This window comes from Ciconia boyciana, chromosome 6 (genome assembly GCF_034638445.1).
Source record: "Ciconia boyciana chromosome 6, ASM3463844v1, whole genome shotgun sequence".
Lineage (NCBI taxonomy): Eukaryota > Metazoa > Chordata > Aves > Ciconiiformes > Ciconiidae > Ciconia > Ciconia boyciana.
This window is the reverse complement of record NC_132939.1, coordinates 56013172-56039341: the sequence shown is the minus strand read 5'-3', so window position 1 is coordinate 56039341 and position 26170 is coordinate 56013172. Positions and strand designations below refer to the sequence as shown.

General features: G+C 34.9%; 1 protein-coding gene across 3 annotated transcripts in view; it reads left to right on the top strand.

The window, feature by feature from the left end:
• Positions 1 to 25241, top strand: part of ATG2B (autophagy related 2B) — a 49538-nt gene extending 24297 nt beyond the window's left edge. The window contains exons 21-42 of one of the 3 annotated variants that reach the window (XM_072863924.1): positions 266 to 413; positions 1213 to 1412; positions 2308 to 2388; positions 4132 to 4238; positions 4513 to 4605; positions 5429 to 5499; positions 6511 to 6587; positions 6825 to 6995; positions 7480 to 7621; positions 7820 to 8022; positions 9019 to 9245; positions 9956 to 10064; positions 11982 to 12176; positions 12770 to 12871; positions 14514 to 14592; positions 15438 to 15642; positions 16592 to 16661; positions 17660 to 17742; positions 18224 to 18345; positions 18516 to 18670; positions 19789 to 19938; positions 20748 to 25241. In XM_072863924.1, the coding sequence (XP_072720025.1) occupies positions 266 to 413; positions 1213 to 1412; positions 2308 to 2388; positions 4132 to 4238; positions 4513 to 4605; positions 5429 to 5499; positions 6511 to 6587; positions 6825 to 6995; positions 7480 to 7621; positions 7820 to 8022; positions 9019 to 9245; positions 9956 to 10064; positions 11982 to 12176; positions 12770 to 12871; positions 14514 to 14592; positions 15438 to 15642; positions 16592 to 16661; positions 17660 to 17742; positions 18224 to 18345; positions 18516 to 18670; positions 19789 to 19938; positions 20748 to 20978 (3021 nt within the window). In that variant the 3' untranslated portion in view covers positions 20979 to 25241. Of the gene's footprint in view, positions 1 to 262; positions 414 to 1212; positions 1413 to 2307; positions 2389 to 4131; positions 4239 to 4512; positions 4606 to 5428; positions 5500 to 6510; positions 6588 to 6824; positions 6996 to 7479; positions 7622 to 7819; positions 8023 to 9018; positions 9246 to 9955; positions 10065 to 11981; positions 12177 to 12769; positions 12872 to 14513; positions 14593 to 15437; positions 15643 to 16591; positions 16662 to 17659; positions 17743 to 18223; positions 18346 to 18515; positions 18671 to 19788; positions 19939 to 20747 lie in introns of all 3 variants that reach the window. The other 2 variants (XM_072863925.1, XM_072863923.1) reach the window with 2 other exon arrangements.
• The last annotated feature ends 929 nt before the right edge of the window (positions 25242 to 26170 follow it).

Below are 26170 nucleotides of genomic sequence, written 5' to 3'. Positions count from 1 at the left end.
TTGTTTTGACCATGGGATCCCCTTCATGCTGTATGTACCGTTTTTGGAAGAAACAAGTGCTTATAACAGTAATTCTGTAATCTTCATACTATTGTACTATAACTAGGCAGTAATGCAACACAATATTTTAGCAGTTCTGTTTGCTTTACATGAGAATAACTAAATGCAAGCAGGAAAATACGTGTTGGTAGCGAGTGTTATGTTGACTGTCTAACTGCAGCAAACTCAGCAAACAATCATTTTATTTCTATTCTTCCTTCAGCAGGATGATGGAAGTACACTGGAAGGAAAATACGGCGAATTCTGGTTTGAGTTCAATGGTGGTTCACTTTTCAGTGTGACTAAATATGAAGGTTTTGAGGACAGACACTATGTTTGTCTCCATTCTAGCAGCCTCAATTTATATCATCAAGGTAGGGGTGGGATTGAGGTGGCTTTGGGACTAAATTTGAAATAGATTTAGTTCATGGCTAATGCTACTAAATGCTACAGTAGTACAACTTCATAACTGTATTTACTTAGTTACAGTTTAGCTCAAACTTTCCTTGGCAACTGCTGGTCTTTAAAGATATTGTGGTCCTCTGGCAAATTAGGGGTACAGTCTGTTCTTTATTATGAAAGTACACACTTCCTACATGCTATTGGTTATTTAATTCAAAAAGGTGCAGGTTACCAGTGGCTGCTGTATCTTTTCTGGGTAGCTAATTGTAGTCAGCAGGTGAAGAATTTTAAGTTGACTATGTAGTTTGTATGGCTGGTAACCCCCATGTAGTTAAACCTTTTAAGATTTTCCCCTCAAATGTCTCTGAATCAGTGGTAGTCAAATTAATGGATTTTCAGTGCAAAGCTTAATTACTGTGTGTTTAGAGTTTAACCTGGCACCATCTCATAAAATTAAAAGGAGAAACATATTTGTCTTTCTCCATGTAACCCAGAGGAGATTTCTGTCCTTTATTTCAACTTTGCCATTTTGTTGGGCAAATAAAAAAAACCCAAACCCTATAGTCACATTGAAGACTTTAGCTAGAACCATGGTTTTAAATATTGGGTCACCTATAACCTCCCCTTCACAATTTTGGTTGTCAGTGTGCATGACTACCTTTGCCTTTAAAATTATTTTAATTACCATTAAGCATAAAAAGGATTTTCCTTAACTCTTCATCAGTAACAGCTTTGAAACATGAGGTAACTCATTCCAAAATCTCTTTGCAGGTATGGTAGATGGGATTGTCCCTTCCTCTGAAGTACGACTGCCCAGCACAATACGTCCCCATTGGTTAGAACCTACTATTTGTTTTTCTGAAGAAGATGGTCTTAGTAGGACTACTTCAGATGGTGTAGGAGTGGATTGTCCAAGTATGCTGACTGTTGCAGTCAAAATCCAATCAGATAAAATAGAGAGCAATACAAAGGTTAGTGTTTTCAAATTTGTGCTTTTATAAATTATTTGAGTTATCTCAGCTTATATGGAAGCATCTAGATGTGGGGTTACAAGGGTTACAGGTGAAGAAACCATATAATTGAGCCATTCATCTTCAAAGTATAATTTTCTGTTAGAATTTTTTGGGTGGATTGTAAAATTTAAGTATCAGCATAATTTACTAATTCTTCCAAAGCTTCACTTTGCTGATCACCCTGTATTTCTTTACTGAATGCATTTCTTGGCCAGTTGACCTTTTTCTTGTTTTTCTTTGGTTGAGTTTTAATGTGGTGCCAAACCAGGCAAGAACAAATATAAAGAGCTAAAAGCTTTATGCTCAGCTTACTATCAGTGTCATCTAATGGGCAGCCTTTGCTTACCTATTTGGAATGGCACTGGTAAATGAGTGGTGTGTTTGGCTTTGACAGTAGCATTCATTAGCATCACTAAAAGATGACCTCTTAGCTGGCATAGTGCTGATAGTTTGGTGGAGTTATCTAGAGAAGAAGGAAACTGCAGACCACACAATGTTATGGGGGCTCAATTGACTCAAATTTGAATGGCATTAGAACAAACTACATTGGGTTGGTACTCCTGGTAATTCCTGGTGAATCCCAGAATGAATGAACAAGTAGCCTTCCTTCCTACCACCACCACAAAACTGTCATTTCTAAACTATCCTGTTGCAAAAAGTATTAGACTGTATTAGCCAGGGTTTCTGTATTACGAAGCAAGGTTTTTTGAATGTTTAATCCTGGCCCAGTCCTTTCTTCATTTCTAGACACTTGGAAATTCTGGGAGCAGCAGGATGACTGTGTTTCATAATCTAGATGTCAAATAGTTACGTGTATTTCATGTAAACTAACTCGTGCAACTTTCTTGTGCAGGAATTTCTAGTTGCTGTTGGACTAAGGGGAGCCACCCTTCAGCACAGAGTACTGCCTTCAGGTTTAAGCTGGCATGAACAGGTCAGGTTGCTACAGTTTTTCTCAACTACATCTTCAGTTTCAGTCTCATTGCTTTAACAACTGCTTTAAGTATCAAACTAAACCTTGATGGAAAACCTTTGTGTTAAGCTGTGTCTTATTACCTTACTCTGCTCTTGAAAGTGTTATTTATTTTCTTTCTTGTCTTTCTTTGAGACCATTGACAGACTTATTGAGACTTATTGAGACCATTGACAGTCTTGCTCTTAAATTCTTACTTGCATATTCATTTGCTACAGTTCCTCTCATTATCCTAAATCTCTGTCCACAACATGTCAGGGAGGTTCTGGGTTTTTTTTGTTCGGTTGGTTGGTTTGGGTTTTTTTTTGTTTTTTTTTGTTTTTTTTTAAAGTTCAGATGGAAAAACTCAGTAGTCCAGTGCTATCGAAGTACTTAGATAATCCTTGACGTAAAAAAACACCCTCAAAACAAACAAATGTGCTGCTTGCAGCATTGCAAGTATTTATGTGTTTTTCCCTTCTGCTTGCTTCATTCCTCAAGTCCTGTTTCTCCCTTGCCTGTTTCCTGTTTTATATAATTTGAATAGCAGTAATGGAAAATAAGACTTTGGGGAAGTAGTAAGCAGCAGTTTACATAAACGCTTGTAATCTTGTAATGCAAACTTCTGAATTAGAAGGGTTGTACTGATATGTGTGGATGCAGAAGTATAGCATAGCAGACAGGGCTAGAGACCCTTGATCCAGAAGCCGTGTGTAGACATGCATGAGCTAGGACATGCTGTTAACACAGTAGCAGTATAGTTGCATGTACTTACACTATACTGGATTACAGATAGTAAACTCTGACATTCAAGCTTATCCTGGTTATCCTCCAGTATGTATGGTATGCTTATTTTTGCATGCTTTTTTATTGTATAACTGCATGGAGCTGAACTTAGTGCTTTGGACACTGCTGTGTCGTTACTTTTTTCTCAGCATGGTATTCCTATGTGTTCATGTTGCCTGCTTCACACCATGTAGTAACATGCTCTGTGAATTTTTGCTCAATGAACATTGCCTGTAGTGCACTTGGGAGTTTTTTGGAGGGGGAAATAAAAAAATTAGCCAAAGAGATAGGTAGAGGAAATGATTAAAAGGCTAGCAAGTATGTTGGTATGCCCCAGGTTTGGAACAATTTAAGAAGAACTTTTATAGTGTGACGGATTTGAGAGAGAACTATGACAGAGCTTAAAGCAGAGGATAGGAGTTTATTCTATGCAGTAATACATGAAAAAGCAGTCTATACAATGCATGTGCACATATTTCTGAGCATATTTTCTGAGAGATAACTTGAAGATAACTTTAACAATGTACAGTATTACAAGAAGAGTTGGCTTTTCAGATAAAGAGAACGAAGACAATAAAACCACTATAATAACAACTGCAAAGATGGATGAATGAGACTGTATTTGGGAAATGCTTTAAAAATGCATTGTGAGGCATTGTAGAAGTAGCCACTTAGGCGTTTGTGGATTGGTCTTTTCCATACCTTTGAGGCTGCAGTTTGCATGTTGCATTTTTTTTGCCCTGTTTACACTTCGTGCTTTTCTGTATTCAGGTACTGGGTAAGCACCTTTAAATACCTGAGATTGTTCACTCCCTTTTCCTTCTACGAATCAAACATTTTATTGTCATACCTGTTACAGATTTTCTCTTTTCTAATGCATAATAGTTTATTAATTTAAAAGATACTGAAGTATTATAATAATATGTTTGTGATTTTTAGATTTTATATTTTTTGAATATTTCTGATGAGCCTGTTCTGGGATATAATCCTCCAGCTACAATTACAACTTTTCATGTACATCTGTGGAGTTGTGCTCTTGATTACAGGCAAGTAAAATGCAAGTGTATGTCACTTGGTGGCACTGCGGCTATATATATTTATTCTTTAGGAATGTTCGAGCTTGCATATTGTAAAGAATATTTGTTTAGACTTGTTTGGAAAAAGTACTTACCAGAAATCCCTTAAACTGTAAGCAATTTAAAGTAGGATAAGCACTTGTCTAGGCCTGGGAAGATCTAGTTAGGTAACCTGTAAGACTTTGATTGCACTTCTAAATAGGTACAGATAATTAATTTTTTTTTTTTTCCTATTTGTTGTTAGGCCCTTGTTTTTGCCAGTCAGATCTCTACTTACTGTTGAAACTTTCAGCATTTCCAGCAGTGTTGCAGTAGATAAATCCTCTTCTACTCTCAGGTATAATTTAAGTGATTGTGAAACATGGAAGCTCCTGTAAAACTTGTAATGCCTGTCTGCTTTTTTGACTTAAGAAGCATTCGTGTTTTGTAAATGATCACGCTGGTTTGCATCTTTTCAAATATACTTTGCTTATGTATAATCCTTCTGTTTATTAGGTTAAATCCTTTTTATTTTTAGTTGGATTGCTTTCTTTAACAACTAGCAATTCTGCAGTTTTTAATAAGGTTGAAATATGTCTTGAAATGAAATTGTGTCTATTTTGTTAATTAGTAGCACCTTAAGATTAATTCTTAAAGATTTGTTATTTGGAGACAGTATATTAATTAAGGAAATATTTAGTGATTGCTAAACATCTCTGTAACTTTTAAATAATTTTTCTTGCAACTTTAGTTGAATATTCATTCTGTTATGCCTGTTCTGATGTGAAACGTCTGCCAAATTGCTTATTTCTATGGATAAAACCTTATAAATGATCTTTGAAACAAATGTGTCTGTTACTTTATTAAAAAGAAAAAAGGCAAAAAAGGAAATAAGAAGTGTTAATTCTGTATGCCAAAAGCATTACTTTTCATTCTAGGAAGGATCAAATATATAAATTGAAATGCAAATAAAATATAATTAGCGATGGCAAAAATATCTTGAAGTGGTTAATTACGAATGGACTTGGAAATTATGAAAGGTTAAAGTGAAGAGTTTGGATTTAAGATATGCTAGATATATTTGTGTTTTTAAATATTTTTTTTCCACATTACTTTCTTTTGTCTGGTGAATTGCACAGCATTTCTCTAGCATGTTTATTTCATTTTTTTTAATCTTTTAGGATAATTTTAGATGAAGCTGCTTTACATCTATCTGACAAGTGCAACACTGTTACGGTGAACCTCCATAGAGGTAAGGATGTTTTAGATGTGACTAATGAATTGCAGAGCCTAAAGAAACAAAATTACAGGCATATTCAGCATATATAAAGGTTATTGAAGAGGTCTGAGGAGATAAGGATCAGCAAGTTGAATATGAATGAATAATGCAGTGTTGATGAAAGTCTGAGTGCTCTAGTTTGGATTTATGGATGCAGAGGTATGTCAGAGTACAGCAACTTGCAAGTCCTTCATTTTCTTTTTACAGTTCCATAATGGCTATTTGAAAAAAGCATATTTTAAAAAATCTGGAGTTGTCACAGAAAGAAATCCTCATAGAAAAGAGATCTCATTTTATGAGATACATATTCTAATAACTTGAAAGGTGTTATATGGCACAGAGTTCTAGGTTCTGAAAAGAATTATACTACCTGGTTTGCTCTCGTTCATGTTGTAACAGCCTTTAAGGACTGAGGAACTTGAATCAATGCTTAACAAATGAATTGGAGAAATAATGAAACCCTGTGCCCACAAATGTGTGTATTTAGCTTAGGTAAGAGATCTCTAGTGAAGGGCAGAGTAAAGACATGCCTGTTTTCTTTAAACAAGAAAGAGGGGAAATAAGTTATTCATGGTACTGAAAGATTAATACAATGTGAAAATGTCCCCTCTCTCACTTCAACTAAAAACCTGCTAGGGTGCTTAGTCACCCAACTTCTGTGTGCCTCTACTTTTCTAACTCTCACAAATGGGATGAGGATAAATATCTTAAAAGATTACACTGCATACAGATGGTGGCGGTGGGAGTGATATATTGGATTGAAAAGATTTGAGTTCTTGATTTGAGTAGCTGAAACTTAAACTCTGAGAGTTACCCTTATAAAAGAAGGAAATGCAAAGATATAAAAGGTTTTGACAAAGAAAGGTACCTTTTTATGCTCATGCTATTTCTAATGGTTTAATAACCAAAAATACATAGTAAGGGTGATGTTTGTTATTAAGTCTTAATTTTTTTTTTTTTTTAAAATTACTCATTGTCTTTCAGATTATGTTCGTGTTATGGATATGGGACTGCTGGAACTAACCATTACAACAGTAAAATCTGATTCTGATGGGGAAAGAGTAAGTATTTAATCACAAATAAAATAAAATATAAAATTTCCATGACAGATTGTGATTTGAAAATTACTTTATTATACTTAGAATCAGGGAAGGTTTTTCAATTTGTGTACTATTTTTTAATGTCCTTTTTGACTAGTTAAGTAAATTAATTTAAAAACAACGGTGTATAGATGCTATTTTTATGGAACCATAGGTTGATTTGAAGTGTATTCTTATCTTTTTATTGTTGCTGTCTAGACTAAACCACGTTTTGAGCTGCACTGTTCCAGTGATGTAATCCATATTCGTACCTGCTCCGATTCATGTGCTGCACTAATGAATCTTATACAATATATTGCAAGCTACGGTGATTTACATCCACCCGCTAAGACAGAGGTTAAACGTGGAGTTAGCAAGCCAAAAATGAAGGTATGAAATGGCACAATAATATCAACTTAACTTTACGCTCCCTGGTAATATGTTTTAATTTTGATATCCCCATTCTATTTCCAAAGACTATGACATTTCCTCCAAATAAATTAACAGACTGCATCTAACTTAAAATATATTTGAGAGTAAAGTCGTGCCTTTTTTTTTTCCTGCTTCAGTCACTAAATATTTTAAAATATTTTGTTCTGTTTACCTATTGTACTTTATTCTTATCTAAAGAAGGTAATTCCAGCACATATACAAGCTGTCCAAGTACTCTGATCTAAATACCCTGAACCATAATGTTCTAACCTACTCTATAAATCATCTAGCTTGGAGTTTCAGCTCACTTGATTATTTATAAAATTAACGTGTTAATTCTTACAGTTTAGGAGCTGTGTATCACCATTCTAGCAAAATCTTATTCAGCACGATATTGCAGTTGTTTTTTAAGATGTAACTATGTATAGTTCTTCTCCTACAGGTAGAGACCTTTAGCCAACTGTCTTCCCATGGACCACTGCTTGCTGAATCAGAGCAACAGATTTTACGGGATTTGATGAGTGATGCAATGGAAGAAATTGAGACTCAACAGACTGTTTCTGCCATGAAGCCAGAGTCTAATGGTAAGAATCCTCTGGAGGCATAACTACACATAAAGTACAACCTTTCTGGTTCATTGAAGATATAATAAGTAAATTGCCTTGATGTAATTGAAGTAACAAATTTTAGTTAACTGTTATGTTGTTTTGTTCATATTTTCATATTTTGTAAAGATTTTTCCACTAAAACATGTTTTTTCTCAACCCTCCTTCAACTCCCAGGAGTTTTGGATGACAGATCTCAAACTCAGGAGCCATCTTGCTCAGATCTCTTCCTGTTTCCAGACGAAAGTGGAAATGTCTCACAAGATCCAAGTCCCACTTATGTTTCATTCACTCATCACCTGATAAATGAGGCCATGGGAGATGTTCCCACAGAAAGTGATGATTTCTGCATTCTTTTTGCACCCAAAGTTGCTGTTGCTGTAAGAAGCTTTGAGAATTACTAAAGAACTCCATATGTAAACTGAATTAGAGAAAAGCCTATGTAAGACCTGGACAAATTAGACTTCATAGCCTTTTGTGATTGCTTAGTGATATTTTTATCAGTGGGCAGAGTAGCAGAAAAATAATATTTCTGTTTGAAAGGACTTCATGCATTGTTACTGTTAGGAATGAATGCATGTGTTTTCAAATATATATGATTTTTCTGTATCTCAGCAGTATGTAATTGTTCTCTGATCGAAATATTACTTTAAACTATATTGGCAGTTTTCCTATGTTTTAGTCATGTTTTAACATTGCCATTTTGGCTTACAATAATGGCATAGTTAGAAAAACAAATGTTTTAAACAAAATGCAGTATTTATCAAAATAGCAGCTTTGCACATCTTCTAATCTTTTATTGATTGCTCTCATAGTCTAAGCTTTCAATGCTTTTATGGGCCTAAGATCCTTGACAAACCTCAGAGAAAAACTTGTGTGTCACCCTTACACCGCTGTCTGTCCACTGCATTAAAAGGTTTAGGAAACTATACTCAAACTCTTTGAAAACAGCTTGTGTTCATGTTTTTCATAGTATCTCTGGTTGTATTCCTCTTAATAGACAGAAGTAATTCTGGATCCCTGATTAGAAGCTGTATTTGCCCAGTTATTTTTGAGCTTGTTTGTTTCCAAAAGCGCTAATATGGTAGCCTGGGCTCTTAATGGTTTTTTGTTTGTTTTCAAATCTTGTTTTGTTTTGTTTACAGTTTGGATGAGGAATTTTTTTTTCAACTACTTCTCAGCTTCTAGTTTATTTTTGTGTGCTTTTGTCTTTAAGTTACTTTATAAGATTCATTCCTAAACCAAGCCTGTGTTGTATAAGGTTTAGAAGACAGTACGGAATAGTTTATCTTCTTTTCATAGGAAAGAATTAGACATCTCAATAAAGAAAGCAGATTTCACCTTCTCAGTGCTGTATACTTTTTTTTTTTAATTAGGAAAAAGAGGAAGAGCCAGTAATAAAAATAATGGTTGATGATGCAATTATCATAAAGGAAAATCATTTCAGCCAACCTATTAAAAAAACAGATACAAGCAAAGCTCCGCTTCATTTTCCTGTTCCTCTGGTACGCTATGTTGTGAAGGAAATCTCTCTTATTTGGCATCTGTATGGTGGAAGGGATTTTGGGACTGCACCACCAACATCTCCAGCTAAAAGTTTCATGTAAGTGTTTGATGTAATCCTGTAGATTAGAACATTTAAAAATACTTAATTGTCCTTTGATTTGAGGTTAATCTCACTATTCAATCTCAAGTCTCCCTCACTTGCTTCTTTGCTCCCTCCTCACAAGGAATCGGTCGTAGAATGGTCTGGGTTGGAAGGGACCTTAAAGATCATCTAGAATCTTCTTATTCAGTTTAGCTCCACACACCAGAGTGTATTTTTCCTGTGTCTTAACCTGGACAAGCTGGGTTTGGTTTTGGTGTTTTTTTGGGGACGGAGGGATGGGTTTGCTTCTAAGGGTTATATTAGAAGTTAAATTTTCCTAAAGAGGTTGGGGCTTATGGAGCATAAGAGACTATTGCTATGGTAGCTGGAGTCTGGTTTTCAGGAAGTCATGTAAGGTAAAGAGTAATTAATATTATCACAGCTAAAATTAAGGAAATGTTTTATGAATGTTAATTTGGTGGGAAGCAAACACCTAGCATTCTGCTTAAGTATGTATTACTTGAACAATAAAACGGAAGTGTTTGGTTAACAGTAACACAACTTCCAGTATTTTTTTGGGTATTATCTATTATTTTTCTCTTGTAACCATTACAATACTAATAAGTTATATCCAGTGAAACATACATGCTTTTGGTGTTAGATTAACAGTGAGATAGATTTAAGTTTAATCTGTGAAAGCATATTTTTCTGTTTTATTTCCCCAGAAGTCCCCATAGTTCTCCTTCTCATACACCAACGAGGCATGGACGGAGTACAGCATGTGGGGGAAGAGGAAGAAACCCAGACTTCCTAATGGAAATACAGTTAAGCAAGGTGAAACAGTTAAGCAATGATAGAAACAGCTTCAGCCATGACTGTCTGTGTGTGAATATCTTTACGTGTTATATCTGTTTGATAATAGCTTTCCATTAGAATTCAGTAGGATTTCTTCCATTAGTATCTACATCTAAGCAATCACTTTGAAGGTGATGAATTTAGAATTTGTTTAACAAAAAATGTGTTTGTTCTTCTAGCATAGTATTACTTACTTGCTGAATAAACATGTTTCTAAAGACGAAGGATATTTATTATATTCTTAAAGTTTTTATTTATTATAACAACCATGTTTTACAAATGCTGTTCTGTTTTTCTGTCTTCAGTTCTACTCTGAATTGATACACCTATTACAAAATTAAATGTTCTAACAAAATAATGGGGATGTAGATCTGTTGAGACACTCAGTGTTGATGATAATTGGATATTAAATAACATCCAGTTATATCACAATATCATTGCTGTATTTCCCCTAACATATGTAGCACCCTTCAGGCATAAGTATGTTACCTTTGTTTTTAAGCCTGTGCTTAGCTCTAACGTAGAAAGTAGATGCTTGATTCTGGCGCTGTGCAGAATATTGGCAAGGAGTTAACCAAATTTCATGTTAAATGGATCAATAACAAAACCTTTCTAAAATAAGGTTTTGTCAAACATTTCCGTAAACATGAAAGGTACTACATAAAACCAAATTCCTTTTATAGTCTATGTGCGTTTCTAGAGCTTAAAATTCATCCCATTAGCACTTTAAACTTGCCAGAAATGTTTGATACTTATTTTAGCCTTTTCTAAAAAAACCATGACATTGCAATAAAAAGAGGAAAAAAGGAAGCATTTAATATTCCATGTGGAAAAATTAATATGTAGAAGTATAGCAATCTCTCTTAATTTGCAGGTATTTAATGAGTTGGTGTTAGTACTGAGACATAAAATCTTTTTTTCCCCCTACTTGTACCCCCAACTTGGTACAAGGCTTAATAATAATAACAACAACAACAATGTTTAAACAAGAAATTGAGGAGAAAAGAAGGGTGTCAAAAACTTAAAGTTTCTGAGCAGTGTTTATGACAAACATCTGTTTTTCTCTTCGACACTTAAAATGTTCATTATCCCATGTATCTTGAGTACAGGGCACGTAAACACAATGTTTCTTAACATCTCAGTATCTGGCCAGTAGAGGCCATTGTTCTGCTTGCTATGTGTGCTGTGCTTCATTACATTGCAGGCAAGGATGCTGCCGAAGTTATTGAGACAGGGATGATTTGTAGGTAACCACAGGTCTTTGATTGAAAAAGAGAACTACATCAAGAGATGAGGAAAAGGAGAGAATTCAGAATTCTTTAGAATTTAAGAAAGGTAATGGATTAGAATTTATATAGACTAAAATGAGTAAAGAAAAAGGAAACTGAGACTGGAAGCTACTTGAGAAGTCTGTTGGTAGGGAAGAAGAAGAAGAAATCTTACTTTCCTAAGCATAGAAGGTGCAGGATTCAAGAACTGCAAGATTGCCTGGTACAGGCTTCGGCGTGATGTAAGATAGATGTCAGGATTGAGAGGCAAAAGCAGAGTTGATATTAAAACAAAAAGCAAAACTTGTTCTTTGTCTTACACTGACTCTTTGTTTTGGCTTGAATTTGCGTCCTAAAATATGAACGTGTACACAAGTAGGAATTGGAATAATTCTACTGCTAGACATGCAAAAATCTGAATAGTTTTCAGAAATCCTAATATTATTCCTGTAAATTTAAAATAGTAGACAGCTTTTCAAGTTCTTATGTGCAGCGTGGTTGTGGGGTGTTTTGTTTTGCTTTGAGGTTTCTTGGGTTTGTTTGTTTGTTTGTTTTAAAGTAATATTCTGTTGTTAAAGGTTGTTTTTCACTGAAGCTGATTATGCTGGTTTTCTTTCCTTTTTAAAAGGTGAAATTCCAGCATGAGGTATACCCTCCAGGTGGCGCAGAAGGTGAATCCAGTCTCTTGGAGCAGCCAGTGTCACGGCAGGTTTTTATTGTTCAAGACCTGGAGATTAGAGATCGCTTAGCTACATCACAGATGAATAAATTTCTCTATCTCTACTGCAGTAAGGAGATGCCCAGAAAAGCGCATTCAAACATGGTACAGTTATGGAATATGTTAATTTATTATAATTATAGTGGTTGGACTATCATTGTGGAGATTGTATACATGTCTTAATCTTGCAGGAGGCACATAAGGTCATAGAACATTGAAGTAATATAACTTGTTGATAGTTATTTGCTTGACTCCTTGTGGATATTAAAACTAATTAAAAAGGCAGTTTGACTATTAGTGTGTCAGGTATAAATGTTTTTTTGAGATTCTGTCAGTTTAAAAAAAGTAGATGTGCAAGACTGCTTTGGTAGCTTTCAGATTTTGGTTTTGAATAAACATCTACTTGTATGAGTATGATTAGACTTTTCACTACACATGTAGAGTTGCAGTTTTATGATGCACTGTATCTTACAGGTTCTACAAAGGATTTATGAAATTGGTTTTTTGGGGTTTTCTTACTTTAATTTTCTTTTTTATAATATCCATAGTAAGTTATTTATTCAACACTAGCTTTATAATTGGTAAGTGGAATCAGATTAGTACAGAGGCTTTGCAGCAAATGTTTTTCCTAGTTAGTGTTCTGAGATTTAATAATTGTGAATGTTGCTACTTTTATTTATCTTGTTGCTTTTTCTCAGTTAACAGTTAAAGCGTTACATGTCCGTCCAGAGTCTGGCAGATCCCCACAGGAATGTTGTTTACGTGTTTCACTAATGCCACTTCGCCTCAATATTGACCAGGTTGGTTGTGCCAATGCAAAAAAATAAAATAAATTTTTATTTATTTATTGATACTGTTTTTTTTACCAGATACTTGTAACCATCATACATGTTTTATGGGGTTGTTTTCTTCATTTAATACCTTTTTGATTTATGATCAATCACACATATCTTTGGATCTCTGCCGCTCTGTTCATATCCATGTTAGAACTTGCCTTCTGCTCCAGCTATTACAGAGGCTAGCCTTTTTTTTTTTAATTGAAAAACTAAGAATATCTGTGGGCCTGGCTGTTTACTCAGTAATACCAGTTTACCTCCTGAGAATTCTGATGATCTCTAATGTTTTGAAATAATGGCTTTTAAAAAGCATATGCTTATTCTGGAATGATCTTGCTTTGTTTGTACATGAAGTGTCTTTGGTGTTTTTAATTGAAAAAAGTTAATGATTAATCCAGAAGCTGTTCACAGCATTTTAGTCAAGGGCACTCAACACTTGAAGACTGCTTCTATACTCTGAAGGCTTTGGTCTCGCTACCAACTGCAGTGGCATGAAGAACAGAAATGGGAGATATTGTTTTACTTTCTTTAGCAAGCCTTTGTGCAAAGTATTTTTCATATACTCAAGAAATAGTTGGTTGTTTTATTTTTTCTACACAAGTAAGGAAGCTACGTATGTTTGTGCATTCAAATTTAAAGTGCAGTTAATACTCTTTGTTGAGGCATTTCTTGCTTAATTTGTCATCTGCAGAGAGATACCTTTTTTTCAAGAGCACAGTTAGGAACTACATACCTACCTTCTGTTTACCTCAACACATATTAGAGACCAGGTTTTCGTTTTACTGTTAAAAAAATTGAACTCTATAGTTTGTAATAATTTCATATAGAAAAATAGCATGGAAATACTGCCATCTAGTGAGGAAATATGTTCCCTCTTGATTACTTTTCTAAGCCTTTTATCTTGTACCATAAACAAAATTAACCTTTACAACTTCTGCAAAGTTAACCACAGCTTTCTTGGAAGCACAGGGCTGCATGCAGTCATGTTAGAAATTCTTGTTATTACTACTTAAGCTGTCTGCTTATCAGTTGGAAACAAAAAAAGGAAAAGAAAGTCCAGATGTCATGAATTATAGGATGAACAGGGCACCAGTGTGATGCATCTGGCTGACAAGACATTAACAGCAGAGATATTAATGACTTCTAATGCAGCAGTGGCAAGGTCTGATCTGGAATAATTTGCCTGACATTGGCAGTATTGGAGATGAATATAAACTATACTTGAATACCCTTCTGTTGGAAATCAGAGAAAAGTTTATAGCCATTAAAACACTTGGGTTCTGGAACAGTCTCCAAAATGAGAGTAGATGATGAAAACAACCCTGGAGTTTTAAGACAGAGCTAGATAGATTATGCAATCATACTATATGTAGCAGGGGGCGATGACCAAGAGGGTCTTTCTGGTTTCTGTTCTAGATTCCTATGTGGCTTCTGCACTTTTTAAAGGATCAAAAAGAAGAAATGTGTTTTGATTCATATCCGTATAGAAATACAGAGCTGGAATAGTAGATCATATTTTTTAGAGAATTGGGGGAGGGGGTTTGTTTTTGGGTTTTTTTGTTTTTTTTTTTTTTTTAACCTGATTGTATTTTATTTTTGACATTAGGATGCCTTGTTTTTCCTGAAGGATTTTTTCACTAGCCTCTCTACAGAAGTAGAACTCTTGGTTACTCCGGATCCTGAAGGTATAATTACCAAACATCCAATGTGAAAGTGCTGCTTCTTTCTTCTTTAATGTGTGTGAATGTCTGTGTGAATCTCATGTGTGTAAAAGAACTTATGTTAGTGACCAAACCCCAACATTAGTAATTAATTTGTTAGAACACAGAAACTTTGGGTATTTTAGTTTTGCATTTTATAAATACCAACAAAGGTCTTCAACACCTGGGATCTCCATTGTATAAAAGGTTTCAACAAAATTGGAGCATATCTAATAAGAACTTCTGAAAAAATTGAAGACTGTGTGTATGATATTAGGAGTTATTATTAGATAAATACATTATTTAATACCTCTTGCATAAAATAGTATGTCTGTCTAATAGCTTGAAGTTGTGTAACCCCTAGAGAAAGAAACAGAGTTCAAGATTATAAATAAGTAGTACAATGTATGTATGCAGTTAAAGCAGTACTTGTAATCAACTACATAATCTGATGCAGAAAACAGTATATATTGAAAAGCATATATCCTCTATTAACTATATTTGTGAGTTTGTTAGCAGCTATATTTTACCTATTTCTGTTGAGATGTCATACTGAAATGTGTAGGTAATGAAGTACTCTGCAATACTGCCATTAAAACTAGATGGAGTATTTATGCAGATGCATAAACCTCAACTTAAGCTTCTTGTAATAATTTCTATTGGTAACTAAGATACTCTCTTACTAAGAGAATCTAAATATTGTCCTGCTAGTAATTCCTATTAATAAGCATTAGAGCTTAGTAAGGACACAGTATTTGTATAAACACAGTTTGTTTGTAATTACTGTGAAAAATTTGAGTCAGTTTACTGTGTGTAACTTCTTACCTTAGTTAAAAAGTCTCCTGGTGCTGAAGTTACGTGTAGTTTGGCCAGGCATGTCAGCAGCCTTAAGGACCCAAGTCCAGTCATTTCTTTCTCATCACACAAGCAAGCAAATGAAGATGGTAGCATTGATTCTATGGATGTGGTTAATGGAGATGATCATCATTTCCCACAAGAAGTGACATCATACAGTGATCAGCCAGTATTTTTCAGGTAAACTTTCATTGTAAAATTTCCAGTGACACACAGCTGTTCTGCTGAATGTTTTAAGAAAGTGTGATGATAAACTATTCAGACCTTATGACAAGGTGCATTTTTTTGTTTGTTTATTGACTGATTGTGGAAATCAAATGTATTTGTTTCTATTACTGGAAGGTAACTAATGATTTTTTTTTAATAACTCTTGCACACTACTGTGCACAAGAGAATAAAATTAATTAAAGCTCTGCCATGTACAGAACCAGTAATGCGGTGTTTTACAGATAAATAAAAAGAGCAGTCTATTGTACTCTTATGTCTAACAATGTAAATTAGATCTAATGTAACCGGAGATGAGAGTATATAAAGGAAAAGGATATCATGGGAGAGTTACAAGATTAACATACCACAAGAGAAACTCTAATGTAGTCCTGACTGGGAAGTGATTATGCAGAAGTTTGTTTCTTGTGTATTCAGATCATAAGTGCCTCTAACAACAGATGTGTACTTTGGTAAGCAGTGCAGAGCCAAATTAGGGGAGAATTACTGTGGTTCTATTTCATCACATCACCAAGAGAATTTTTTAATAACTTTCAGCTGCAGGGCTAAATTTTGCCCACAGAACCATCATTAGCCATACTTTTTTTTTTTTTCTTGTAACTGAAATTCATGCTATGAAAATTGAGGGAAGGTGTTCACCTGCAGGATTAGTAGCACTTTTGCGGGACTGTTAAATTTATTATAAGTGCTAACCTTGACTAGATGTTAATAAACTAAGAAAAGCTGAATTTGCCATTGTATTTTGTACGCTTATTCTGAAGTACTAACACGAGGATTTATGATTTACAGAAAAGGCTATGACATCCTATTCCATGAGGATGGGAAACCATGGGTTTCTTTTTGGAAGGATAATTTTATTTCCTTTTCATGTTTCTCACTGTAAAATTTCCTTTGTATATCCCAGAGAATTTCGTTTTACATCAGAAGTTCCAATACGACTTGATTACCACGGCAAGCATGTATCAATGGATCAGGTTTGTGTATAATGCTGATGCTGTAGAACAAAAAATTGACATTGTTTGTTTTGAGGTGTTTTCCCCCATGAGTTGGGGCATATTTTTATGCTCCCTACTCATTAGTGATGTGATCTTGAGAAATGCAGAATTTTTTTTTAATTTTTTTTATTTTTTTATTTTTTTTCCTTCTTAGTTTCAATAAAGCTTAACCTTGTTTTACTCTTAATTTGAAAACTAGGGGGTGGATCCTCCAGGTATGATTAACTCAGAATGAGGCTTGAAAGTCACATTTATCAACTCAGTGACTGGCTGGAAATCTTTCCACACAGCTGTGGTGCCCCTCAAAGGATGACACCACTATGTGATGCCAGAACTGTGCATTTTATTTTCTTCCTCATTAATGCCAGAATAAAATATTGTCTTTTTTTTTTTCCCCTCCTTGTTTCCTTCCCGTGCAGTCTAGTAATGTATGGGCTTCAGTGGCAATGGCAGAATCTAATACAGATTAGAAAAATGCTCATAGTTATTTTTAAAATATGTATTAGTTATCATACTGAGTTTACAGAGCAGTCCTCAAAAAATCCTGTTTGCACAACCAGATTTGGACTCTGTCATGGCAAATCAGTAAGAAAATATGGACAAGTAAAAGAAGCAACTTCTTGAATTTGCACTGCTGCCAAAGATATTAAAACATGAAACAGCAGCTTTAGAATGCCTGGAACACACTAATGCCAGAGCTATGTTTACAGAATTTGTTATATCTTAATATTTCTGAAGAAGTCCTCTTGTATCCCGATGTTTTTTCTTAGAGTAGCTGATTAAGCCAGACTCCATGTTTTGCAAGTTTTCATGTAACATAATTCATAGCTCTGTAACGACTAGCATTTGGGAGACTGGGGGAGAATCAGTTTAGACAGAAATACCTGCAATAAGAGTTGAGATGATGAAATGACTTCTTGCCTACAGATTGTACAGGATGAATAAACTCGTGTGATAAAAAAATATTTCACTTACAGGGGACACTAGCTGGGATTCTTATTGGGCTTGCTCAGTTAAACTGCTCAGAATTAAAGCTGAAGAGACTTTGTTACAGACATGGGTAAGTTTATCGAATTGTAGCTTAACATCAGTATTGCAAATTGAACAAGTTTATGGTGAATAACTGAATGTAGCAATCAAAAAGCAAATTCTCTGGTAAGATGCACTTCTAAAATGCAAGATATTTTTTAACCTTACAAATATTTGTTGATTCTAGTTTTTGTCAAATATATAGTGTTCAAGAAGAACATCTGTTTTCAGGACAGTATTTAATATATGTGCTAGTATTCGTGCTAAACTTTTAATTTTAGTTGTATGTTTACTTCCTTTTGAACAAGATGTGATTATGCAGTGTTGAACTTGTTTCATAAAGCCCATACACATGAAACACTTGGGTTAGCCAAAAGCAACAAAAGCTGACACTTGAAAACAGCCTTCCTTTTTTTAAAATGACATCTTTGTTTACTTCAATGAATAATGCATTTCTCTTATTAGGAATTGTATGTTTTTTAAAAAAATACTAATAATTTTATTTACTTCAGTTTATTAGGTGTGGATAAATTGTTCTCCTATGCCATCAGTGAATGGCTTAATGATATAAAGAAAAACCAGCTACCAGGAATTTTGGGAGGAGTAGGGCCTATGCATTCGCTAGTGCAGTTAGGTAAGTTAATTCTTATTTCTATTCAGGCACACGTGGAAGTTGTTTTAAACAAACAAAACTCAACAAAAAACCAGCCCCAAACAATGTTGACACTTGTTTTCACTTCCTCTCAAGGCATTCTGCTTATCTAATAGTACTTTCTAACTATGGTGTTCTGTCTTCATTTTCAGTCCAAGGTCTGAAAGACTTGGTGTGGTTACCAATAGAGCAGTACCGAAAGGATGGCCGTATTGTAAGAGGCTTTCAAAGAGGAGCAGCTTCTTTTGGTACTTCCACTGCAATGGCAGCGCTGGAGCTAACAAACAGAATGGTTCAGACTATACAGGTATAGTGTATTAATTCTGGAGTTAGACATAAAATGAGAAGTGTTGCTAGTAAGTGCTCTATATAAAGCTATACGTCAAATATATGTAAATCAAATATATAAAGCTATATCTCAATGCTATATATTTAAGGTTGGGAGCATGTCTTAAAGAACAAAAAAAAAGGCAGCTGTATAAATAGGAAAGCAGAGGCTGGGCAAAGCTTGCAGCAGTCTGTGAGGTAGCATCAAATGCAATGGTTAGAAAATTGTGTTAAAATATTGCTGAACACCCAAGCTGTTATGTTCCGTAATGTCTTTAATGTATTACAATGTACAGTTTAATACTAAAATACTCAGCTGCACTAAAAAATCACTAATATTGAGAAAGATGAGTTCTTCGCATATGTGTATTTTCCAGTAATAGATTCTTAACTTTTTAAAAATGTCAGCTGTGCATATTATAAAATCTGTGCTTATTAAAAAAAACAAAACAAAACCAAAAACCAAACAAAACCCAATACAAAAAAAAACCCACAAAAAAACCCAAAAAAAACAAAAAATCCCCCCAAACCCAAAACCAATACTAATTGTGTTGATGTACACGAAGTCTATAAACCTTTCTGGTTTTAACCCTAAAGTAATCTTGGATTAAAGTGTTAATAAGTTTATGTTCCTTAATGTAAAATACATAATGAAAATACACTTTTACCACCTAATTTTGCAAAAATTATAGATGTGCCTAAGCCTGAACATATATAGTAAAAAAACCAGTGGTATTATTCACGAGTGGAATTATGTGTATGCTTGTGTAAGAAAAATATACCGCTGATCAAATGTTTCAGTTTCTATCTTGAGCATTGTGCGCAGATTAGAGGATGCCTTTGAAGGAATAGCAATTAGGGGGGGAAAAATCCCTACCAAAACCTACAACATTAATTCCTTCATTATGGAACTTGATGTATAGTTCCAGCTGCTCCCATTCCAGAAGTTCTTGTACAAAACCTTAATCTGAGGTAAATGAATATTATTTGTGGAATTAAAATTCTTTTATGTCAATTATGTCATCCTGTTAGTAGCTTAAATTTGTGATCAGATGCTATAAGACTTTTATATATTTTGCATTCGCTCCTGATCTTCAGGCAGCTGCAGAAACTGCATATGACATGGTATCGCCAGGGCCTACTTTTATTGAAGCAAAAAAGATCAAACGATTCCCTCGCCATCGTTTAGCTCATCAGCCAGTAGACCTACGGGAAGGTGTAGCCAAGGCATACAGTGTAGTAAAAGAGGTGAGTGCAAAAGTAATTGTCCTTAACCAAACTTAAGAATTATTTCCTAAAACAGCAAATAAAATACCAGATGTTAGTTTCATCTGACCAAATGAAGAAGGAGATTTACGTTTTGAACAGGACTGTCTTCATCAGTAATCTTAAACCATCAGAACCTTGCATGGAAAAATCAGAGAAGCAGATATAAATGCAGATAAGTGTGAATAGGAGTTCAGAGTTCTACAGTTGTGAGGGTTTACAATTATTCTGAGACATGTAAACCTGATTTCCTGCCCTGTATTGTCCGTCCTTCCTTCCCTTCCTGCCCCATCTCCCCCACACCCCATTTACTATTAATTCTGAGGTTGTTAATTCTGAGTTTAAGCATAATGCTGGATTTAAAACAAGTGAAAGCTCTCTTTACCATGACAGTGTATTAAAAATTAGAATGCTGACCTGTTTTTATTGTACTTTTTGTATTGTACTTCCAGTTAGTTGCACCTGATACCATGTCTAGGAAGTCAGGTCTCAGCTGGGGAGTTTTCAGTGAATTCTGTCATTTTTTAATAGCTCACAGTACCCCACAGCTTCTTCCCTTATGCACAAGAAGAGCCACCAGAAGTTACATGAAATATTTTCATCTGTAAGTTCATAGTATTGTTATTTTAAGCCTCACTAGAACTAAATCATCTTTGTATCAGTATAGTTGTACTACAGTTATAATACAAATCACAAAGAAGATAAATGGTGAGCAGTTTAAGTTTCCCTTAGAATTAGGAGAGGTTGCTTTTTCTTTTTCAGTGTAACTAATTTCTGTTAATTTCTCAAAGGGGATTACGGACACAGCCCAAACCATCTATGAGACTGCTGCTCGTGAGCATGAAAACAGAGGAGTAACTGGAGCAGTAGGAGGAGTCCTCCGCCAAATTCCACCAACTGTGGTGAAACCTCTCATTGTTGCAACAGAGGCAACCTCAAATGTTCTAGGTGGAATGAGAAACCAGATCAGGCCAGATGTGCGTCAAGAAGAGTCTCAGAAATGGCGCCTTGGGGAGGACTGAGATTATAAATCTGGCTCAGCAGGCAGGCAGGCAGCAAGACCGGAAATGCAGAAGATTGTCCTGTTTGCAGCTTTAGATGGAGCTCACTTTGTTTCGTCATTCTCATCTCAGGAACAAATGAGGTTTTCAACTATTATTAGCAAAACATCCAACCAAAAATATTTATGAAGTGAAAAGCAAATTGGTACTTGCTTATGCTGTGTGTTACCAATACATTTGGTAGATAGTGCCAAACATAGCGAAGCATGCGCTGCCAACTCAGAGACATGCTTGCTCTGTTCTGTTTACCATATTTTTCTTGGTAGATTTAACAACTGAAGCAGTAGCCTGAATGGTGAAACTAAGTATACTTTAAAGATGTTTTCTGAGCATAGTCAAAGAACTGTCTTCAATAAAGGGCTCTGCAGATGCTCTTCACTGACTAAAGGATAAAAGCTTTCATTTTGGACATGAGACTTGAAGGCTATGTAATATGGAAGCAGATAAGATAATATTGTTTAGTGGTCATAAGCATCGCTTTTAACGTGGCACTTAAAGCAAGGGCAAGCTTGATAACTATTCAGAATTTAGATTCAGTGTTGATACACCTATGAACAGGATTTGTTCCTAAATATTAAATACCTACTTTTGTGGGTCTTTGAAGAACCTGAATGTTGCAGAAATGTTCTGTTGTGTTGCACTTTAAAGGATATGGCCTGTATATTGTGCTTTTTTTATAGTGTGAATAAAATGTAATGTGCATTATCCTTTATGTGGTTTAGAAGCTTACACAAATTATTGAAAAGAGCATCATTTGATGATGATACTACAGAAAAGTGTCTTAAATTTGTTTAAACTATTCATTATATGTAAAAACACTTTTGTCTTCTGTTACACTAATTACAATGCTAAAAATAACTATTCTTCAGGAAAACAGCAGTTAAATTTTACGGTGGCCAACAGTTCTTTGTAAGAATGAGAAATCCTAAGTAAAGTAAAACCAAATTATTTCATAATTTCATAGTTAAAATTCTATGCAGACTTTGTTTTAATAATCTGCGTTTATTTAAAGTTCATATTGTTGCAAAGTTGCTGCGCTCTCAAGATAATTTTTAATTTAAATTGTGCGTTGTCAGTTATTTGACAATGTGTATTTGGGGTCATTTAATTTGAACTGGGGTTGGGTGAGAGGATTTAAAAAAAAAAAAAGAAAACAACTTCAAAAATCGAAGTTGGTACTGACATTATTTACAGTTTAATAGGTGACCAGAGTCTCCACAGAGCTTTATTAAGCAACTGACATTGTGTCATTTCTGGGCAGTTAAAAGGCTTGGCACTAGCTATACAGGAATAAACTTTTTTCCTTGTATTAGCAAAAACTGGAGGGTAGAAAGTAAAGACTATTCTGAATAGAAAAATACTCATTTTGAATTTCAACAACTTAACACTTTGGATGACTAGCCGGAACATAAGTTTGTCGTAGTCCTGTGCTTATCATAAGTGGAAATCCTGCAAATAGGCTATGTGGAAAATCTCCACTGAAAGAGGGACATCAGATGCTTTTGATGAGACTTCAGTCTCTAAGGCTGATGAGGAAGTAGTTTCCTTCTCTTTTACCTGCCACTAGCAAAAACTTCGCTGATGGGCCTTACAGGACAAATAAGAGTGTATGAAGGAAAATAGTTACTGCTTGTTCATCCTCATATTATACTAGCTGTTCCTGAACACCAAAGAATCTGGCTGGAGGGTAAATTATTTGAAAATGTCCCCTCTGCTGGGAAGACTTCTGCAGTCTGCTTTATTATTTTTCATAAAACAAAACTCTAGTTATAAACAAATTCCTGCATTGGGTGACAGGTGATATTACAAAGTTTTGTTTTCATTCACTGGAATCATCTAAGTTGTGGTACGCTTTGAAGACCTGGTTATTTCAGTTAAACGACATGCTGTAAGCAGAACAAGATGCTTTTGAGAGGACAAATACCTGCAGATTTAATCACATGAAATATTTTCTGATGTAGAAATACTTGCTGCAGTTAATACTTCTGTCCAGTAATTGGAGAGTTCTGCTTTAGTGAGAGCTCAAAGCTTGAGCATTTTGCACAGGAATGAGTTCCATGTTTGCAATCAAGGCACCTCCCGAATGCCTTCTTGAGAAGTGGCGATGAGTCAATGCAAGTAAGTAGCAATGCATTGTTTTCTTGTGCATTTACCATACTATGTAGTTTTGGCTGGTCCAGTTTGTCCAGTTAGTTGCAGTATACTGTAATAGTATAAATCTACATATTTTCTTCCTTTTTGACATTGCTGAAAAGGAGCAGTGGCATTTCAGTGTTCATTTCATTTTCAGTTCTGTCATGATCTGATTGTACTGCAATGCAATTAGAATATATTTTTATATGAGGGCATGCTGTCAAGGTAAAACTTTTATAGAGTGTCTCTCATTGTCAGCAATACAGATTGTACAAATTTATTAAACTTAACTTTTCACTATGTAAACCCTTGCATTTACTGCTTGCACTTTATTGAGCCTTTTCAGTGAGATTGATTTAAATGATTTTCCAACATTTTATTTTTACAAGCAGTTTCTTAATTTTGGGATGTATATTCTGCATTGTTTCTCAGTTGTAACATGATCTTGCAGTCTTTGAAATGTTTAAAAAAAAAACCCAAAGCCCACAAAACTCGCCAAACTAGTCTACATTAGGACCTTGTTTTCAAAATGTGTCTTGTATGGAGCGGCTTGTGTTTTAAATCAAAAAGTATATATCGTGTATGAGAAGGGATTTGTCAAATGCTCTGCTCAATATTGTAAGAGTTTTCAGGCACTTAAATACACAAAATGAGATTTGACTCTGGACACAGTTCTTGGAAATGGAAGCCTATGGATACATTACTGTAGTCTCTGTTAGCATGAGGAGATCCGCAAAAATATTGTTGTACTTGAATTTTCCACTGAAATCAGTTGCACTGATTCACTTTTTGTCTTTGTAGTGGGTGTAAACTGGCACAGTCCATGGTTAATGTTCAAATTCTCTAATGTTGAACTGACTAATGTTGAATACTACTACTGCTACTACTATTACTTAGTCCAATACTGTCCCGATAGACAGAGCTGTCATCCTGGGTTTTCTTAAGCATCCTGGCACCTCAAATAATACAATGCTGAGTCCCAGGGAAGTACTTGAAAAAATACAGCCATCTTTTGGAAAAACAAAACAAAACCCATGCTTCATAAGAATCTTAGCAGTTACTGAGAGCAACAAGTCATCACTTCCGTGCAAAGGCAGCTTCCATTTTCTTTCCAGTATCAGTTGACAGTTTCTAAATACCGCAGCTTTTTAGCCATGCAGGGTACCCTATGCGTACTTGCCTAATGATAAGCATTAAGTCAGTCACCAGTGAGTTCATATGTGCTTAAGAGATGAGTCTGTTTTCATTTTCTCATTAAGTGGTTGATTGTGAACATCCATTGCTTGCTTTCATTTACAGTTGCTTAAGTGAGTTGCCAAGAAAAGCTTCTTAATAAACCAAAAAGCTGTTAAATGGTTATGAACAAGACACTCTTACTGAATATGATCCACACACCTGCAAATGTGATACTGATTTTACTTTCAATATTGGTGTGTATGCATTTTGTAAAACAGTGAAATCCAATAATTTGTTTAGAGTAGTTAAATGCTTCAAAATCTTTTAAATATCCTAAATCTCGCAGCAGTATAAGCATTGTCGGAAAAGGCGTGGGTATTTAAGTCAGTTTGGATCCCTAGTGTGCATAGTTCTCTCAGTCTCCAGGCCTCATGATTTACGCTTCTGACAACTGTTTTAAGTTGCTCTACATGCTGAATCTTGTTTACAATTAAAAAATTAGACACTATAAGTACATAAATACAAATCATGCATTTGTACTGGATTTCTTAATAGTAAGGTAGCTCTGACAAACACAGCAATTTGTGTATATGTTTGTGTATACTTTTTACATTTTTGCATTTATAGTAGTTTTGTGGTATTGTTTGTATATAGTTTGCTAGTGTAAAGAATATAATCTCATGAAATAGAAACCACTGTTGAAGGGAATTGACTATTTCAACTTCAGTTATTTTGCTTAAAGTTCTTGTCCCCTCAGTATGTCTTTGAGAATTATTTTTGACCATAATTTATATGGCACCAAGAGTGTATATTTTAGCTTATTAAAATGCTGAAAGGCCTGAGTGCAAATAGGTTGTCCTGTTAAATATGTTTAATGGAAAAAACACAAATTTGTAACAATACATAAATAAATACCTTAATTTGCTCCTTGAGTTGGTTTTCTCTACCTATGAATATAACTAATATAGAAAACAGTCTCCCAAAATAACGGTAGTTAACTGTTAAAGCTTTTTACCTACCTGGCTATACAGCTGTACCTCAAAAATTAGAGTTTTATACTGAAAAAAAAGAAAGCTTTAAAATTGCGTGGAGGTCAAAAGTTAGGAAATAAATCAACCTTGCTGATACAACTTTAACCCAGCTCTGTTGTGCATCAACAAAGTGCTCTTTAACTGTGTGGTGACATACTGTGTCTCCCATAGGGCTGTTGCCACATTTAGTTACTGAGTATGTATTTCTTACCTCCATATTCAGTGGAGATTTTAAAGCTTTATTAGCTTCTAAACCCTGTGAAGAATGCAAAATAATTAATTCCTTTCAGGATGCTTGTGTGATGCCCACTTCACAGGCATTTAGTTACAAGCATCTGAAAAGAGATCTTGGAACGCTGAGTACTGGGTAGTATTAAATACTAGTGGCAGTGCCAGATCCCTGAATGATGAGACATGTATGACAGGTGTAAATAATTTCCTGTGTTTTGTAATGCTCTTACAGCTTAGGAAAAAAAAAGTCAGTGTATAATGCCTGGATAACTATTCTGTCAAACAGTAGCCCTTCATTTAAGAAGGAAGCTGACTCCCACCCTGTGCAGCTCCTCCTCCCCCCTTTTTTTAAGCAAGACCTCATGTGAATTAACTTCCAATTTCAGTATTTGTATTTAAAAGCTCTTAATTTTTTTCTTAATTTAAGGAAGTTCTGTATACGCAGAATGAGAGCAAACGAGAGGGGTTTTTTCTTTGTAAGCAAGGTGGACAAGTTTCTTCTCAGCTCTTCTAAACATTGCTCGTAAAAGTGATTAAGGGTATTTGAACAAATGCTGTGCTGAGGGGAAATACGGGCCACAG